This window comes from Ambystoma mexicanum, chromosome 7p (genome assembly GCF_040938575.1).
Source record: "Ambystoma mexicanum isolate Mex_15411 chromosome 7p, UKY_AmexF1_1, whole genome shotgun sequence".
Taxonomy (NCBI): Eukaryota; Metazoa; Chordata; class Amphibia; order Caudata; family Ambystomatidae; genus Ambystoma; species Ambystoma mexicanum.
The window spans coordinates 230585471-230605174 of NC_090939.1; the positions used below are offsets into that span (position 1 = coordinate 230585471).

General features: G+C 47.0%; 1 protein-coding gene across 3 annotated transcripts in view; it reads right to left on the bottom strand.

The window, feature by feature from the left end:
* The window catches only part of DOP1B (DOP1 leucine zipper like protein B), a 1145257-nt gene that overhangs the window by 278879 nt on the left and 846674 nt on the right, over positions 1 to 19704 (bottom strand). For all 3 annotated transcript variants that reach the window (XM_069636119.1, XM_069636117.1, XM_069636118.1), the window contains exon 29: positions 4782 to 4891. In XM_069636119.1, the coding sequence (XP_069492220.1) occupies positions 4782 to 4891 (110 nt within the window). The remainder of the gene's footprint in view (positions 1 to 4781; positions 4892 to 19704) is intronic.

The window sequence follows — 19704 nt, forward strand, 5'->3', positions numbered from 1 at the left end:
CGACACACAAACACACAGACCACTTACCGCAGACTGGAAGGCAGGTAAGCTGGAACGCTGACGAGGTAAGTGGAATCGTACTACGGCTGGCGTGGCAAGCAAGGCTGAAATGCCTTCCGGCATCAAGCCTTACTGGCCACGCCAGCCGTAGTGCTGGCACTCCATTGGTGCAGCACACACGCACTACGTGGCTCGTAGGAGTGACGTGGTGCGTGTGTGCTGAGCCAATGACGGCCAGTGTTTTGTCCGGCCCGGAAGACAACAAAGACTTTCCTAATGGAGGGCATCCGATGCTGCTTGCGGGCCGCCCTCCATTAGGAAAGTGTTTATCCTCATGGGCCGGACAAAACAGCATGGCTGGCCGCAACTGGCCCGTGGGCGTTTGTTGTGCACCCATGCTTTAGAATAATATCTTTAAATAGTCTCTTTCTAATGCTTTCACAATGCACCTGGGTATTAGCCCTGCTTCAGGGCAGTTTGACACTCCTTTTTTAGCAGTCTTTCTTATACTTTGATCTAGGCTTGTATACCTTCCAGACTCTTGTAACTCAGGCCTTCTTAAGTTGGATCTGTGTGATTTTTCCATCGCAGAAAAGTCTGATGGAAAAGTTTGCATGGGAAATGTACGCAACACCAAAGGTTTGTACATTTCCCATGCGAACAAACACTGCAAATCACTACATACCCACACCCCCACCCACAAACACCCCCCACCCACGCCCTCAACACACGGACACCCCCAACATAAACAAACCCTACTTAACCTTTCTTCAAGCTGTGTCCCTGCAGCGCCAGTTCCCTTTCACTTCCATGATCGGGAACCAGCGCTGCAGGGTCCTTTTCTTTTTTTAAACGGGCAGCTGCAGGGGTTTCCCCCGCAACCCCTGCTCCCTATACCACACAGTATAGTGAGCTGGGAGTTGCAGGGGACACCCCCACAACTCATGTTTTATTTATTTATTTTTTTTAACTTTTTTATTTACCTACAATGCATGCCATCAAAGGTTCTAACTTTTTTTTTCGGTCTGATCGTACAATTCCCTTAAGTTAGGCATACTTTCTTGTGACTTCACCGTCACCCTCTACTGGAGTTGATCAGTTGGATTAGCTCTCCCCTTATTTGGTTCACTTGATTTCACTTCACATTCATACTTTGAGAGTTCTCTCCAGAGATGTCGTTGGGTGCAAGGGGGCTGAGGGGTCTTTTGGTTTTAGGCCCGGATATAAGCTCAGGAGCTACAACCAAAAGTCTAGCTAGCCCAGAGTACTGACAGTCCCGACATTTGCGTAGCTCTGAGTCTTTTCCAGACCTAGCAATACCCCTGGTTCTCTCTCTGGTTTGCTCCATTCTTTACTTCTGTAATGGTGCAGAAGTAGACGTGGGACACAAAAGTGGCATGCTTGTGGGCATAAACGTTTATTTTACAGAAAGTAAGGAAAAACCCTGTCTTCCCCCATCACTAAGAGGGGATTCCCTGCCTCAAGCAGAACAAAGGATGGGGTCAGAATGTCTGTCAAAAGAAAAATATAGTCCACTGTCCTATGTCCCAAACCTATTTCCATCCCTTACACTTCAAAATAAAACTATATAATACGTTCCATCCTGACTTTAGCAAGGTGGTTCCTTCCTTCTGGATTGTCTTAGACAGTTTGTGACTGTTGGAGTGGTACAATGTCCTTTCATCGCCTGCATTTTCATCCCATGGCATTTTAACGTGCATATTACAACGAATATGCTCATAATTTTTTTTAGGAGGGGTGGGAAAGGGCAGATCAGGGTTTGGGCGGGTAGGCAATAGCCAAACATAAGTGTGGGAGGGGGCCAGGGGGGGGGGGGGAGCAATTTAGTGGTGATCAAAACGATGACCAATTTAGTTGTAATGTACACGTTAAAATGACAGCGGATGAAATTGCAGGCGACGAAATGACATTGAACCGTTGGAGTAATGTCTCGGTTGCCCTGGCCGTCACTAGGCCTTTCGCTACAGTTCCACACAGATGATGGGGGAGGTCTCCCTTCCCCAAGACTTTCATAGGCTCTCTTTCATTATTTCCAATGATGCCTGTGGTTTACCCATAGGTAGCGATTCATGAACTCTGATTGTGCTTAACAACCGGTTTTCTCTTTTGCCCCGACTTGGTTCAACTCTGTCCCTCAGGGTCTCAACAGTGTCTTTGCTCTTAGAGCAATTCCCAATTCATTAACACAGTTCTCTTTACAGATTCCCTCTACCCCAGGGGCCTGCTCTTACCCTTGCTCCACAGGTTGCTTCTCTCTCCAGCTGCCAGCTTCTCCAGGCTTCACTCGCCCCTGGAAGTTGTGCGGCAGTACCACAGCCCTGGGTGTCCCTCACAGGTACAGCGGATCATACTTCCACTCTGCAGCTCACCGCTGGATACGGGTTTCTCCTGCTCTGGTCTTCATGTCTGAGCGGTGTGATCCGCTGAGGTGGGTCTGCTGTCTGGCAAGTGTCCCAGTCTCCTTCGCTCCCTGTTCTACGCATTGCATCGCGCAGTTGCTCCAGGAAGAGCAGAGAACGAGAGCAGTCCTTTCTCTCTTTTAATGTTTGGCCGGCTCGTGTTAGTAGGTTAGCTTTGGTTCTGCGAAAGGCTCGTCAATCCTCTGTTCTTCCTCGTGGCATTATCTACAGAGCCATATCTTTCCAAGTTTTCCTTGCTTTTCCTTGTGACAGCATGGCTTTTCTCATACTCCTTGAACGGTCTGCTCTACATAAAGTAATTAGGAGTAGAAAGAGGAGGTACAGAGGATGGGAGTGTTTTGGCCCTAACAGTGTGGGGGTGGGGGGGTATGTGTTGGGGGTAGAGCGATAGTTCTACCGTGTTCTCCCTTGATGGTCTTCCCTTCTTCCACAGAGGGGGTCCCCTCCCATGAGATCCTCCCGCTGAGTACCACCCCCAGGGGGACCATCGGGTAGCCTCACCTCCTTGGACCCATGGGAAGGGTCCCCATCCGGGGGAGAAGGGAGAAGCAATGACATCAATAGATTTGTCACACTTCTCAGACCATGGTATTTGTCCCTAATTCTTAATGTCTTCTCTTTCAGGCTTATTTGGTGTTCTCTTTATCGCATTAACCCAGTTCCACTTAAATGGCTGAGGGAAAGGGGGCTGCTTCATCACATCAGTTTCTCCACAACAAATTGTTCACTATCTTTCAAAGAACATAGTTTGAACTCTCGGATGCAGACCTGGGGCTCCATAACCTGGAGCCGCAGGCAAGCCATTAAAGGAAGAACAAGCTGATATAAACATGCCTTTAATGTGCCTATACAATTTTAAAGATGGATGTAATATGAATTGCTGGGACTTTACCTGTGAAGCGAGAGATTGGGCCCACTTGGGCACACCACAATAGGTTCACTGCATTCACTGTATAACCGGTTATTTGAGATGTGAAGATATAATCCCTTGATATGATAGCTTGTGATATCAATACAAAAATGAAATGCCAATATGATAGGTTTGTCCACCTTTCACTCTGGCCGGCCTCCCTTGGCCCCACCTGGGAAGCAAGAAACTTTGGGGTCATCTTTGATTCAACTCTCTCCTTCTCCTCTCACATTTCAGACATCTCTAAAAAGTCTAAATATCATCTACACCTCCTCAGAGGTACTCTACCCTTTCTCACTTGGCCCCCCAGAGGCTCACTGTCACCAGAGCCCTGGTTCTCTCCAGGCTGGACTATTGCAAAAGCCTTTTCCTCAACCTCCCTTCTTCTGCCCTGCGCCCTCTGCAACTTATGCAGAACAGAACCGCAAGACTTATTCTTGGCCTCAAGGGACAGCATCTCTCAGGTGCTGAAATCCATCCACTGGCTCCCCGTGGCTGCAAGGATCAAATTCAAGACCCTTTGCATTGTTGACAAGGCTTTCTGGGGCTGAGGACCCACCTACCTTCAACGCTCCCTACCTAAATGCTGTCCCTCACGAGCCCTCCACTCATCTACCTCCAACCTTCTGTGAGTGAGCCGCTTCTCCAAGCAGAGATTTGGTGGAAGATCCTTATCCTCAGCAGGTGCCTCCCTCTGGAATAGCCTCCCTGCCGCCCTACGCCTTGAGCCGGATCTCCTGAAATTACAGAAAACTCCTCAAGACCTTCCTCTTCTCCTCTTCCTTCTATCTCCCGCTACCCTGCTAACTCTCTGTCCTTTCCCTCTCTCCCTCCTATTCCTTGCAGCATGCTGACTGGCGGCCGCCTGGTGTGCCTCAGAGTCTCACTGGTCTGGTCCCGGCACCCCCACCAATCCTCTCTCGCACTTGCCTCAGGGCCCTATACCCCACCCACATTCAATGCGCCGAGAAATTAACCCAAGAAAGTGGCTCTCTCTGCACTTAGCCCAGTCTCAACCGACTCCCTGCAATGTGACCCTCTGTGTACTTGCAAGATGTGTGCGCACCTCGCCTGAAGATCGTCTGTCTGTTTCTCCCATGTCTTCACCCCTAATTGTACTGTTAAAATTGCTGAATCGCCTTCAGGCCTATTTGCTATATCCCATACTGTTAAATGTATTTTACACACTTACTCTGCTTGTGCAGACTATTATCGTCTCAGATTTTCAAGGGCTCTGAGCGACTATTTTTTCCCACGTGTTCCCACCATCCTTGAGTGCTTTGAAACACTTGCCTGTGTATAGGCGCTATATAAATAAACAATACAATACAAACAATATAATACAATAGATTTACAGTATGGAAATATTGTTTTGTTTTATTTCAGCTACAAGTGACTTCAGCAGGGACATTTTCAAAGAAGATCTTTACCTGTGGTTTCTCAGATATGGAAACACATAATACAAGAGGCGTGAGATTAGTGGCACAGCCTTCTCTTTCTCATCACTGCGGTAAACCATGTCCAGTAATAAAGCGAGCACCTCGAAAAAAGAGAATTCAGTGTCAACATATGTCAGTACCAAGATATCAGAGTCAGAGCAGTCAAACAAAACCCCTCAATTATATTCTGACAGAAGATACTTTACAACCTAACTAATGAGTTCCTACTGGTGCACACTTCTGTTGCCTCATTTTCCACCACTATATTTTTGTCTATATTTTGCTATTGCCAGTCACACACTTTACTGATGCCTCCTGCTGGCCTGACCACTACCCTCTCCTGGAGTGATACAATGCCACACCCCAGAAACAGTACTTAGTTGGAATGGCGATGTATATGTACAGGTGTATTTGAAACACTGTGGCTGTCTTGCTCTCCTTGCTTACCACTCGGTTGACCAAACCTTATGCAACCATATCAAAGTGAAAACAATATACATGATATTTTCGTTTGTTGCAAGGGTTAACACAAACAGGTGGAGGGGGTTTTTGGGTGGAGCACAGACTCAAGCAGTACTTTGCTCACCATACTTTCCATAGAACTGTAAAACATGGGTTGCCACACAGCTGCTTTAGCAGCACTGGTTTTACCCAGTACCAGACAAATGAAAGATTCTGTCAAGGAGAGAAGTCATTGTTGTCAGAGATGGCCTTTAGAACGTCTGCAAATCACATGTTTCTCATTTCCTTTTGTCAGTGGTCGCACAGTAGACTATTGGGCTTCCCTCGTCTCCTATGGGCTTTCCACCACCCTGTCCCAGGCATACCGAACTCCCAGATTTCCTAGCTAGTGATCAGTAACATGTACTAAAATCTGACTGCAGGTGATGGCCTAAAGGCAAAAGTCTCATCTATCTGGCTTCCTCCAGAGTTGTTCTAGGGGTGCCCTAACCCAACACTCCACAGGGGTTTTCAACAAACAGTTTTGTTTTCTTGTGTTGGAAGAAGACATCCTGGACCTTTCTGTTAAGCGCACACACACTGCCTCTCTGTCTCTCCTTTCCCTGATCTTGCTTCTCCTTCGCTGGGGCCCCGATTACTGTGAAGAGTGAGAAATGTGAGACGGACACACATGTTATAGTTTTCTTACAAGTAGCCGTTTTATTAAATACAAAAGGTCAAGACAAATGCCTATCTTTCTCTAGCCTAAAAAGGATGTCCTTGTCTAACAAACTAAGACTAAAGAAAAATGATAGTGTCCAAAAGGTTTCTGACCCTCACACAAACACACAACAAAATTACACAAGGATTGGTTGGCTATCTTCAGTTCCACAAAATTATATATCAATTCAAACTTAAAAGCTTTAAAGAGCATTCCTTATAACTAGGTTGTTGGGTTCTCTTCCCCTGGATCAATTTAGGAATACATTGATTATAGTTCAGGTTCAAGAAAGCTCTGGCTAACAAAGTTTCATTCAATGTACCACAAAGAAAAATATTTTCCATTCAATATATCATTCCACTTGGCAAAATGAATGTTTGTTGTACAAAGAAAGTTTTGTTCATAAATTAAAACTACTGTTATTTTCCACAGTTTCCTGCTTGGCAAAGCAAAGGTCTTCATTTCAAACACAAGTTCATAAAACAAGACAATAGTTCTCTTCCCAAAGGCCAAGCAAATATTAGCACATCATATTTCTTCTTCACAAGAAACACTGTAGCCAGATAGCTTGAAATTCACTTTATGCAACAGTTCCTCTTATATTTCTTTTATTTATTGTGCATTTGTTAGGCGCTTGTACAATTAGTCACTTCTGTTTCAAAGCGCCCACAGGGTAACAGGGAGGGAACATGGGACTGAAAACAATAATACAGTGGAGGATAAAAATAAACCTACTATGCTTTGTGAGTATTCAGAACGTGCAAACGCAGCGAGAAGAGGAGTGACAAGACAAACTGATGAAATGTACCAAGTTCCTTTTACCACAAGCACAATACTTTACATCATCTTCTTCCTGGTCCACTCGCCTGCCAGGACTAACTACTAATGGTCCCTTTCCTGGTTTACTCGCTTGCCAGGATAAACAACTCCCACTAAAACAATTCCACTCAGTGGTAAGGTTTGTTTCAAAACTCTCCACACCAGGATCCTAAGTGAGGAAGTTTGAACAACTGCTTCTCATTATAGTCTCTTAACGTCTTTGTTATTCTTTGGTTGCCTTTTGACTGCAGCTTTTGTACCCTTATGCAACCCCTTGGCTGCTGGCAATGCAGGTTACAATGATCTCCCGATTGGTATCCCTTATCAGAAGAGTTACGCCCTGTATGCCCTTGTGAAATTATTCTGCTGCCTTGGCAGTGCAGGTTACAATTATCTCCCATGTGTTGCGCCCCCCCAGTCTGCCTTGGAATCACTCTTCTACCGTTTTGGCAATGCAGGTTACCATTATCTCCTAATCGGTATCTCTTATTAAGAGAATTGCACCCAGTCTGCCTTGTTTCATTCGTTTGATATTCAAATTCATCTGCTCATCGGTCTCTTTCAGAGCGCCCCGAGGTCACCTGCTTCAAGACAACTCACTGGTCTTTCTTTGCGTCTTCTCGGACTCACGGGTGCTACATCAGATTTCCTCTGGTCCCTCTACGCTTCTGCCCACTCCAGTCTGGCTTTCGTGGTCTGCACAATCGTTCAGGGGAGCGCTGTGTAATCTCTGGTTTAACTTCTTTACCTGAGAGTTGCAGGGCATGTCGGAAGCCCATCTCCCACAAAGCTTAGCTTGCCTTCGACCCGCTTCAAGCTGCACATTCTCTGCACGGCCATGCTCCTCCCGCGCTGGCCTCAGCTGATGCTTCCTCTGCCTCAACAGCATCTCCCGCATATACGTCTGCTGTTGCCTCGGTTCCACCGCAAGCTTCTGCTTCTCCTGCTTCCCACACCTGAAACAAATTTCTACTTTTAAAGGTCCAGCTCTGGTGCTTCCTACCACAACAAGTAGATCGCCCATGATGCTTCATCAACTCTGCGCTCCTCTTCCTCATCCCAGTACCACAGGCAGAATGCAACCTGTGGTCCATAATATTTTGAGCCTTTTTATGATTAGTAAATGTGGTTTAGGTCTACTAGGTGAAAAATATTTGACCTTTGACATCATTTTTTGGTTTTTATTTTTTTTGGTCTAAAATGCAGGTGGGAGAGCCCACGCAACCCCTCTTGCCCCACCTTAACCTACTCCCTTACCCCTCCCCATATGTTTATTTAATTTAATTTGACCAAATGAAATCAACAAAAATGTGGTCAAATCGAAAAGGTCATATGTTTTTTCGATCAAGTTTGCCAATACGGAAATTTAACCTGATTTCTGAATTGAGAGCTGTCACTTCGATGTGAGGTTGTTAAAGGAGTGTACCAATCTTACGCTGTTTAGCAGAGTTTTCATATTCTGTGTTTTGGGTAGTTCTAGGAGAGGGAACCATACATTGACAGCATGCCATTAGGTATGTAGGTATAAGGGGCATCTCATCCTCAGAAGAAGACGAATACCGCGTTTCTCCTAGCGGAGTCACCCCTTTCCCATGACAGCCGTCGCCTCCCATCTGATCCTCCCTCATGTTACCACCCTGAGGGTTAGGATCAGGTAGCGGCTGACTTCCCCTGGCCACATGGAGGAGACTTTAGGCTGGGGTTTAGTGATGACTCTGCAGGATTCTTCACATTACCTTTAGGGGGATATGGTGCCCTGCTCATCCTGCTCTACTAAATCCACTCGCTTCTCCCTCACCCTCTCCTCCTCTCCCTGTCTCCCTTCATTACCTCCATTGCCCCCACTCCCTTCCTCCCTCACCTAAATGCACACCCTACTGCTCACCTCTCTTTGTACCCCTCACCTCTTTTTGTACCCCTCACCTCTCCCTACCCCTCTCCTGCACCTAATGTCCTGTCTAAAACTCTGTTCCCTAACATTACCATACTCTTTCCATCTATCTCTTGTTAACCACCTTCACTCCCCTCCTGCTTAACTTCACCTTTCCCACCACTGCCTTGCACTCGCTCAACATCCTTCTACCACTATCTAATCCCCACTACACTTCTCCCTCACTATCTTTATCTCTCACCTTTTACGCACACCCATGCTTGCACTACACACAAGTGGTACCACTCTCACAAATGACTCACCTGCACTCTGCTTTAGCTCTGCCACCAACTCTTCAGCACTCTGCTCCTTCGTCCGTCCTCTGCCTGCTATTCGGTCCACCTCCACACTTCCAGACCTCACCCCTTCAATCCACACTCTGCCATTCACTCACCCCGTTATATACTGTTTGTCTCTTGTCTTTAACTCCCACTTTCCCCCTCCATTGCTCACCTGACTAAAGGTCAATGTGTTGCTGCCTTATTCTCCAGAGGCTGGGTCACAGAGGTGAAAAGTGTAAAAATCTGTCTAAGCCCCTCTGCTAATTAGTATTTAAGTTTTTTTGATGCAGACAAATGAGAACGTTTTTGGACCAATTAAAACGGCCATTAGAATAAAGAAAATAGCTTTGAGGGCAATCCTTAGTTTGTAAGTAGCTAATGCAAGGCTTTTACAGAAGGTGTAATGCGGTCACTGGATTTGATACCTAGAAACAATGTTGGATTTATTTTGTACCAACTGTAGTTGGATTGTAGAAATCGGAAAAGCACAGGTACAACCACTAAATTAGAACCACTAAATCATGTTGCTTTGTTTTGACTGCTGACCAGACTATATGGTCGCAAGCAAAGCCTTCTGCTTTACCTCTCTTGCCAGGCACTCATTTTTATGTGAAACTGTACTATCGCAGTGATACTTATGCCATCGGTGACCAGCGTTCCAGAATGGGAATGGGGAGAGTGGAATGCGGGAACAGAGAGCTGGCGGTTGAAGAGGAGGAAGGACCTGCTGTCCGCCGCTCTGTTCATATCCCTAACTATGCATATGTAACTTAATAAAATAATGTAAAGATATTCCCTGTGTATGTGATCACTTCACGTGGTGACGAGGACTTGCTTTCCCTATACGGTTCTCATATAGATGCAAATATACCCAGAAAGGCAACAGAGAGTGACCAAGAGTACCGTGACAGGGAGTCTACAATAAGAATAAGGTACGGTGTGTACACTTGTACTTACATGAGGAATTAAGGAAGGAAACCGGCGAATGAGCGCTATGCAACAGTGCGGCGTATGAACTTGCAGGGCTACAGCGCGAGCGCACCACTAACAGTGCTTTAGAGTAAAGGACCCAAGAAAACGTCCCCTATGTGCCGACATTTTAGTCTAAGGCAACGCTCCATAAAATATTGCCATTACACGGAGCAGTGTAATGACTCACCAGTGGCCTGTTGTTTTTTTAAAAAAAACAATAGAGAAAGGACAATATGTATTGCAATAAGGCACACAGAAGTCAGGCATTTTACAAGAAAACATAGATCATCTGCATCCTCGTCTCAGTTTTATGATCCAAGTGTAAAAAAATAAAAAATAAAACATTTTCTTCTTTTGCCCCTCCATATTCTCAAGACATAATATGCACATATACTAAATCAAAGATTAAAGATGATCGCTTCTCATGTAAATGCACAGTGAAAGGAATAAGTAATAACAAGAGAAGTGCAACTAATAGAAACAGATAAAGCAAAGAAAAGGGAAAACTACAACCATTGATCTTAGAGAAGCCTCAAGAAACATGTCTATGCATAGTCTTCCACCACCAGTCATGTTTCTACCAGAGATGGGTGAGCCAGTTCTACCTTGGAAGTGGTGGTTAAAGTATTTTGAACACTAAGCCAGTGTAGTGTGTGGCGCAAATTACAGTCTTGAGAGAAAGAAGTCACTACTGCTACAGTGCTTAGGTCCAGCTGGCCAGGAAAAATATGAGGCTCTACCAGACTTGCCAGCAGCAGAATGTGGGGATATGAACGAGTATGAAAAGTGCATAATGAAAATAAGTAAGCACTATGAAAAGAAAATGAGTACTGTACTGGAGAGATATAGATTTGGTAAAAGATCACAGGAAACTGGAGAAACCGTTGAACAATACATAACAGTGCTCCGAAAATTGGCAAAGAACTTTAAATTTGGTCAACAACTAGAAGAAAGGTTAAGGGATCAGTTCATGTTAGAATGTAGCAGCACCAAAGTCTGGGAGAAATTGTGGGCTGAAGATGATCCACCTCTAGAAGTTGTGTTGCGGATCTCCAAAGAAGTGGAGCACATGGAGAACTTTGTGAAAACATTAGAAAGTAGAGTGAAAGACACGTCAATAAAGCCAGAATCATCTGTCAATGTATTACCACCTGTACAAAGTGACAATGTAATGCATATTGACAATCACAACAATTTAAATACAAGAAGAAGAGAAGATGCCACGTTTTCGGCCTCCGCTAGATACAATGGAGGAGGAATGAGAAGCCATGGATACAACCGAGGAAGTTTCATAGGAAGTGGACGACCTCAAAGTAGCCAAAGAGGCAGAGGCAGGAGCAGAGCCTGTTTCAGATGTGATAGTCCATCACCTTGGGCTAGTAGTCCTGACTGCCTGCACTACATATATGTAGAAATTGCAATGGGTGAGGTTGTTTGGCCAAATGCTGCAGGATTGGGAAAAGCAACATTAATTGGATTGGAAGTGAAAGTAATGATGAAGGAGATGAATGTGTCTTTGCAATATGTGGGCAGGATAATGAAGTGGAATGGGAAAGTCCGAAAACCATTGTCATGGTGAATGGTAACCCAGTTAGAATGATGACAGACTCAGGAGCAAAGTATACATTACTATCAGAAACAATGTGGAAGAAAATTCGTCCCAAATGGCTGAATTAATCTGATATCAATCCCAGAGCAATTAACAAGTTCAGAAGCTTTGTTTGGGGAACAACACTTGAATTACACACTGATCACAAACCACTATTGGATGGGTTTAGATAAAGTATCAGGTAGAATAAGGCGAATAATTCCTGCCAGTTTGCAGGAAGATAAAATACATACCTGGTGTGAAAAATGATGCTGCATATTGTCTTTCAAGGATGATGAACATCCAAGAGAGTGAAGAAATGGAAGTCCAACAATAAATTATTTGTATGATAGAGGATTCTGCTATATCCAAACAGGAATGGATAGAGGAGATGGGAAAGGATCTCAAAGTAAAGTGTGTAATGGAAAATCTCAACAAGAACATGGTTCCAATTAACAAAGTTAAACAAATGGGAGCTGAAGGTTACTGGAGTTTAAGACATGAACTGAGCTCTCAAGATGATTACCTGTTGAGAGGAGACAAACTGATTCCACCGGAGGGGATCAGAGAAAGAATTATAATGCTGGGACATGAAGGACATCAAGGAATTTCAAAGACAAAGAACAGAATAAGAAACACTTATTGGTGGCTGGGTTGTGATCTACAAATAGAAACAAGTGTTAGAAACTGTATCCTTTGCAATATGTGTGATAGAAGTTGTGCAGGTGAAAAATATCCAATGGTGGTGACGGATGTACCCGATAGACTGTGGAAGAAATTAGCTATAGATATTCTAGGTCCAGTGTGGAGTGAGGGTTACCAGACATTTTGTGTAGTTATAATTGATATGTTGACAAGATGAGCTGAAGATAAAATGTGATCAAGTGTTACGACTAAAGTCATTATTGATTTATTGGAAGAAGTGTGTGGTCGTGAAGGTTACCCGGAGGTGATTTTGACTGACAATGGCTCACAATTTAATTCCAAGGAAATGGAATAGTATTTAAAAGGGAAGTCTATTAAGCATATAAACAGTGCCATTTATCGTCCGGAGACAAATGGAATTGTTGAGAGGCATAACAGAATATTGAAAGAAGCGATTAGGTGGGCGTGGTCAAATGGTAAGGATTGGAAGGAAGTGGTGAGGATGACTTTAGTGGCACATAGATTTACTCCGCATAGCACGACAGGTGTGTCTCCCTTCGAGATGAGTAGAGGTAGGAGAGCAAACACAACATTATTTCCTGGGTGGATGAGTGCTGTGTTGAGTATGGATGTGTCATTGAGTGATGTGGAAGCAAAGATTAGGAAGAGGCAACTCTCTAATAAATCAGGGCATGCTAACAGGAGGTTCAGAGTTAGTAAAACTCCCTATGTTGGTTGCCATGTGAAGATCAGGTTACCAGAAGCGCTTAGGGTGGATGGCAGCAAGTGGTCAGAGCCTATCAAAGTAATTGAGGTATTCAAGCATGCAGTGAGAACGTGCGATGGCAGAGTGTGGAACAATAGTCGGGTGATGTTTGTGTTCTGTGATGGCTAACATGAAAATGTGGGTGTTGATGTTGAGAGAGGAAATAATAAGCTCATTCAGAGTCAGAGTTCATCCTTATCAAAATCATCACATATACCAAGTCTGGCGGTACCAACGTCTCGCTTTGGAAGAAGCTATCGGAGACCAGCTAATTTGAGGGACTTCGAGTGAGAATGGAAGGTATTTTCGAAGAAGAGGGATGTGTAGTATCGCAGTGATACTTATGCTATCGGTGACCAGCGTTCCAGAATGGGAATGGGGAGAGTGGAATGCGGAAACAGAGAGCTGGCGGTTGAAGAGGAGGAAGGACCTGCTGTCCGCCACTCTGTTCATATACACTAACTATGTATATGTAACTTAATATAATAATGTAAAGGTATTCCTCGTGTATGATCACTTCAGAAACTGATCAGTCCATAAGACTATCAGTATGGGGAGACCTTGGGCCTGATTTAAAAAGCATTTTTTAATGCAAATGGACCCTCATAAAACACTTTTGTAAACAGGCCCTATGCCTCCCTTAGAGATTTTCTTGTATTTTTAAAACACAAACTCTCCTTACAGTGAAGCAAGGTTAGAATACTTTGAATGCTTACAAATGCAATGCTTCCAGGATGGGCTGGTGGCATCGGGTATTTTTCAACCGTCTTTTAAACATTTTACTTGTAAACTTTTGCATGTTACCGTATAATGCAATAGAGAGTAAGGTTTAAGTTACTTACCGGTAACTTCTTCTCCAGCATGGGTCTGGCATGGATTCACATGCTCATGAACATTCCCAGTTGACAGGCTGGGAATCATCAGCAAAAGAAAAAACAGTTTCACTTTTGCTTGAAAACTGTATTTTTCCTCTAAACCAATCACAGTCCTTTGGGTCATACTGCCCCCATCCAATGTCAGTCCTCTCCCTAAGCTTCACCCCTGGTGGCCATCTTCAGATTTGGCAAGCACATTAAATGGCAGCATGAACCAAGAAGGGACACAGAGGGGACGGAGGGAGGGTTTGCATGTGAATCCATACAAGACCCATGCTGGAGAACAACAGTTACAGGTAATGAACTTAAACCTTCTCCAGTATGGGTATGAATTCACATGCTCAGGAATAAAAGTTAAACAGCAGTACAAATACACTACCATGGAGGTGGCAAGGCTCAACAGAAGCAAAAACACTTGCCCCAGGAACAGACTCACCTCAAGTGAACAGGTTGCGTTTCACTGATTGGCCGACCCAGGACCCCTCCCTTGAATCCCTGTCGACGCAGTAAAACCCTGTGAAGGCGTGCGTGGACCTGCAGATGTCGATTAGGGGCACACGAGAGAAACTCTTGTCGTTGCAGCGATGGCTCTGGTAGAGTGGGCTCTCGGCCGGCCAGGAAGAGGTCTGTTAGCCAGATGATGACAGTGCATGATGCAGCAGAGAGTCACCTGAAGATGGAAGCCTTAGACAAGTCTTATGTGATTCACAGGTCCATAGTTGACAAACTGAGAAATCTTCCAAAAACTCTTTGTGCGTGCCATGTAAAAATTCAAGGCACGCACAACGTCCAGCGAATGCAAGGTCCTTTCTGCTGGCGACAACGGATTCGGGAAGAAGACAACACCAAAGGCTTGTTGAGGTGGAACTCCAAGAGCACCTTCGGTGGGGTGTGTACGCAATAGCACCCTATTAGCGTGAAAGGACAAGTATGGCTGTTTGCAGGACAGCGCCTGGATCTCCCCGACCCCCCTGGCTGAAGTGATTGCCATGAGGAATGCGGTCTTCCATGTGAGGAATTTGAGCGGGGCCTGATGCATCGGCTCAAAGGGAGCCCCATGAGCTTAGCCAAGAACACATTAAGTTCCCAAGCCGGGGCAGGAGCCTTCACCCGAGGAAAATTCCTGAAGAGACCCTCAAGGAACTCCTCGACGAGCCTGTGCGACCACATGGAAGGCCTGCCAGGAGTCTTGGTGTAACAGGATATGGTGGCCAAGTGAACCTTGATGGATGCATGATCCAGACCAGCCTTAGCCAAGGAAAGCAGGTATGGTAGGAGCTGTAGGGCTGTAACACGCAGAGGATTAATCTTCTGAGCCCGGCACCACACAGAGAAATGCTTACACTTATGGCCATAGCAAGTCAACGTTGAAGAGGCTCTGGCCTTGGCCAGGGTGTCCTTACATTGTGCAGGTAAAGAGTGATGTTCAAATTCTAGGGCTGCAGGAGCCAAGCTCTGAGGTTCGGCGACGCTGGGTCCTCATGTAGAATCGCCCCTCCCCATCTGGTGTGAAGATCATGAAGTATTGACAGCTTGAAGGACAGGGCCGCTGACAGACGCAGCAGGTCTGGGTACCAGATTTGTCATGGCCATGCCAGAGCGATGAGTATCATCATTTAGTGACATAGTCTGAGTGTATTGATCACTCGCAGTAGGAGCAGAGGGAAAGTGTACAGGAAAAGTCCCTCCCACTGGAACAAGGAAGCATCCCACATGCTCCTTTGTTAGCTGTAACCTGCTTGCGAATCTATGGCACTTGGAGTTTGCCGCCATCGCGAAGATGCCGATCTGGGGTTGACCCCATTTGTGGAATAGAAGATCCACCCGGTCCTGGCGAAGTTCCCACTTGTCACAAGAACATAGTTCCCTGCTGAGCCAGGTGAAAAGGGACAAGAAACATGTCCTAACGAATGGCCCAGTGCAACAGATCCTGGGTCTCCCTGAAGAGCACTCGAGACTGCAACCCGCCATGTTTCCGGATGTTGAACATGGTGGTGGTGTTGTCCGTGAAGATCATCACCACCTTGCCCCTCAGCGATGGCAGGAAAGACTTGAGGGCCCAGAAGATGGCCCGGAGCTCCAGGATGTTGATGTGAGGTGCCTATTCTTCTGGCAGCCAGAGGCCTCTGGCGAGCAACTATCCAGTGTGAGCTTCCCAACCTTCCAGCGAAGCGTCCTTGGGGAATGTCTCCTGGTAAGGAGGGACTTAGAATGGAGCCCCTTGCGTGAGATGAGAGTGCACACCCCACCACTGTATTGCTCGTCGGAACTCCTCGTTGAGGGTGATATTGTCTGTCCAGGATCCTGAGACTTACAGCCACCTCGCATCCAGAAACTCCTGGAGAGGCCTCATCTGCAGTCTGCAAAGGAGGACGATGTTGGTGCAGGCAAACATCATGTCTAACAGCGACTTGACAGCTCGCACAGTAGCCGACTGCGCTGACGACAGGCCCTGCACCTTCCGTAGGATGGCTACTACTCTCTCTTCCAAGGGAGACACCAGGCAAGTCACTGTGTTGAGTCGGGCTCCCAGAAACAGAGCGTTCTGTGATGGCTCCAAGCAGGACTTATTTTATGGAGAAACCCAGATCCGTCAGCAGCCGTACGGGCCTCGCCACGTGCTGGCTTGCCAGAGCATGGGAGCAGGATTGAACCAGCCAATTGTCCAAGTAAGGGTAGATGTGGATGCCTTCCAAATGAAGATGTGCCGCCAACGGAGCCAAGCACTTTGTGAAGACCCGCAGGGCTGATTTAAGGCCAAAGGGAAGTGCCTTGAACTGATGGTGTCCCCCCTGGACCACGAACCGCAGGAACTTGTGGTGTATCCGATGGATGGGGGATGTGGAAGTAGGCCTCCTCCAGGTCCAGAGACACCAGGAAGTCACCTTCCTCCAGTTGGCCGAGCACATGCTGCAACGGGACCAGCCTGAACTTCTGGGACTTCAAGTACTAGTTGAGGCGTTGCAGGTCCAGGATCGGCCTCCACCCTCCTGTTTTCTTTCAGACCAGAGTATCTGAAGTACACTGCAGAGTCCATGAGGTGCTGGGGAACAGGCTTGATCGCCCCTTTTTTTTTTTTTTTTAACATGGCGCGGACCTCTTGCAGAAGCTGTACCACGTGCTGTTCTTGACGAGCCACAGGGGGGGAATACAAAGACACCTGCGTTGGAACCCCATGGTGGGCCCCTGTCTGGGAGCACCCAGCACCCATATGTCAGTGGTGATGGTCTTCCACACGCTAACGAAACTCGCTGGTCGTCCTCCCACTGCACACATGGGGGCGAGTGTCCACGGCTGGTTCAGGCCTGTTTCGGTGTCGGGTCTCTGCCCTGCACGCAGCGTCGACTTTGCCCTCTGCTGCCATGTTTTTTTGCGGCCCCTGTACGGCTCTTGCGTCGTGGAGCGGGAGGGCTGCCGATAAGAGGTAGTGTAGCCCTCAGAGGTTCTGCCGGGCTTTCCCCCTAGAGGAACAAAAGGACGATGACCAACGCTGCTGCAGGGTACCCTGCGAACATGCTGTCTCCATGTCAGTCTTGATGATCTGAAGAGACTCATTGACCACCTTGCCGAACAGGTTTCCCCATAGAATGGCATGTCCAACACCTTAGTCTGAATGTCTGGCCTGAAGTTGGTGGCTTTGAGCCAGCCCTGTTGACAAAGACACTGTTTCCCATCTGATGGAATTTGGTGTCCACGGTGTCCACCGCCACTGTGATGGCGTGGGCGGGGGACACTCCGCCCCCCCCACCCTGACTCAGCTGAAGAGTGTGCCTTCTTGTCACCAGAAAGGAAATCCAGTATAGGGCCCAGCTTGTACCATAGTTCCAGGTCGTATCAGGCTAAAATGGCCAGGGCATTTGCGGCTTTCATGGTGCTGACAGCTGTACGTATAATCCTTTTTCCCATAGCATCCAGCTTCTTCCCCTCTTGGTCCGGGGGCACCATGGCCGTGGACGACGGTTTCGCTGCACATTTGGAAGAGACCACGGAATCTGGTAAAGGCTAGGACCTAAGGCACTTGGGGGCAGAGTCCGGGACTCTATTTTTTTCTCGAGTGCGTCACACTTTGGTGGGACAGTGCTCAGATTCTTCAGCAGTGCTAGGCCTTCATCCCAGATATCGTCCAACAAGGATACGGACACGATGGTCTTCCTCCTGGACTCACGACGTTGATTAAGGAACCCTTCCTTTTTCGTCTCCTTAGACATCAGTTGAAAAAGCTCAGATGCACTGGATATCATAGAATGGAAGGAACCAACTTCATCTGGAGGAGAGGCCCTGTGCGGGTCATCCGCACCTGCTGGTTCTCCATCCGCCGTCACAAAGTCATCGGCCTTCATGCCCGTGTCTATGTTCGTGGCAGGATCCCCCACTGGGGTTAGTTCCAGGGGTGGGGCAGTGGAGGCGGTGGTATTGGCTGGCACCTTTGACAAGCAGTGTCCTTTGACTTGCGTCTGCGCTTAGAAGGGCTTCCGGGAAGCGGTCTTGAGGACTTCTCGTCTGAGCAGGCACCGGTGTAGGTGTCAGTCTCTGCTCGATTTCTGCTACCAGTGTGTGCAGCAAGGTCAGAATGTCCAACAACACGTCCCTAGGCTGGGCATTAAAGAGTTGAAGGCAGGAGGCTTCGGGCCGGTATTCCCGTGGATAGACTGATGATCGAGTTCACCTCACGGTGAATCACCTTCCGATAAGTGTCCCTGTCCTCCTTTGTGGTCCGAATAGTAGCTTTCGGGTAGATCCTCCATACTCATCATAACTAGCATAATCGTGCACAGATACACTTGGCTCAGCCCCTTGTTCTGCACCCCCAACAGGAGTCATAGATTCCCCATTCCTTCCCTGGGACTTCTGAAGGGGAATGGCTGCTGTCCCCTTTCCAGGGGTCTTCGCCGAAGTCGCGGTGGTCACCTCACGCCACGCTGGCAAGGCCACCAGTAGTTGTTGCTGAGACTGTAGGCACCACATTCGTATTCTGGCCGGTCAAAATAGTGGTCGTTGACGAGGCCGTCAACGGGGTTGTCGACGGGATGGTAACAATAGGCGTTGTCGATGCGCACATGGCCTTTGATGAAGATGTTGAAGGTACCTTCTTTGCTGATTGAGACGCAGATGCCGTCACCAAGGGAGGCAATAAAGAGTCGACCTTGGATCTCTCTGTCGTTTTCTCCATCGATGGCAATCGGAGCTTCGAAGGGGTCAAAGACTTTCTCTTAGAGGGTGCGCCCCCCACTGAAAGGCTCACCGTGGATGTGGCCGGTGATGGCAGCCTTTCCCTTGGTGCGTCGGGAGCCGCAGCAGCTGTGAACCCAGTGGGATCTGATGCGAGCAGCATTGACTTCTTTTGGATCTTCACGTGCGTAGTGTTCTCAAAGGACCTCAACCTCTTCTCTGAGGGAGTTTGTTCGGAGGATCGGCCGGTCCTTGAAGAAGCATGACCATGCCCAGAGGCCGAGTCAGAGGCCTTACCAGACTTTAGGCATGTCGCCAGCCTGCTGTAGTGATCCTTCTAGGTCTTTTTAGAAAAACCATGGCAGACTTTGCAACCGTCTTCATTGTGGTCCGGATGCAGGCAATATAGGCATCTCTGGTCAGAGGACCATCACTGGATGAGGGCGGTATGACCCAAAGGACAGCAATTGGTTTAGGGGAGAAATACAGTTTTCAAGTGAAAGTGAAACTGTTTTTAGTTTTACAGAGGATTCCCATCCTGATGTCGGGGAATATTCATGAGCATGTGAATCCATGCAAGACCCCATGCTGGAGAATATACTCTAAAATAGCCATGTCACAGATTTTTGGATTTCCTTTAGCCATGTTGTCCTTTGTCCTTCTTCCTGCATTCTGGTCTGGAATTGCCATGCATGGAATGCCCCTTC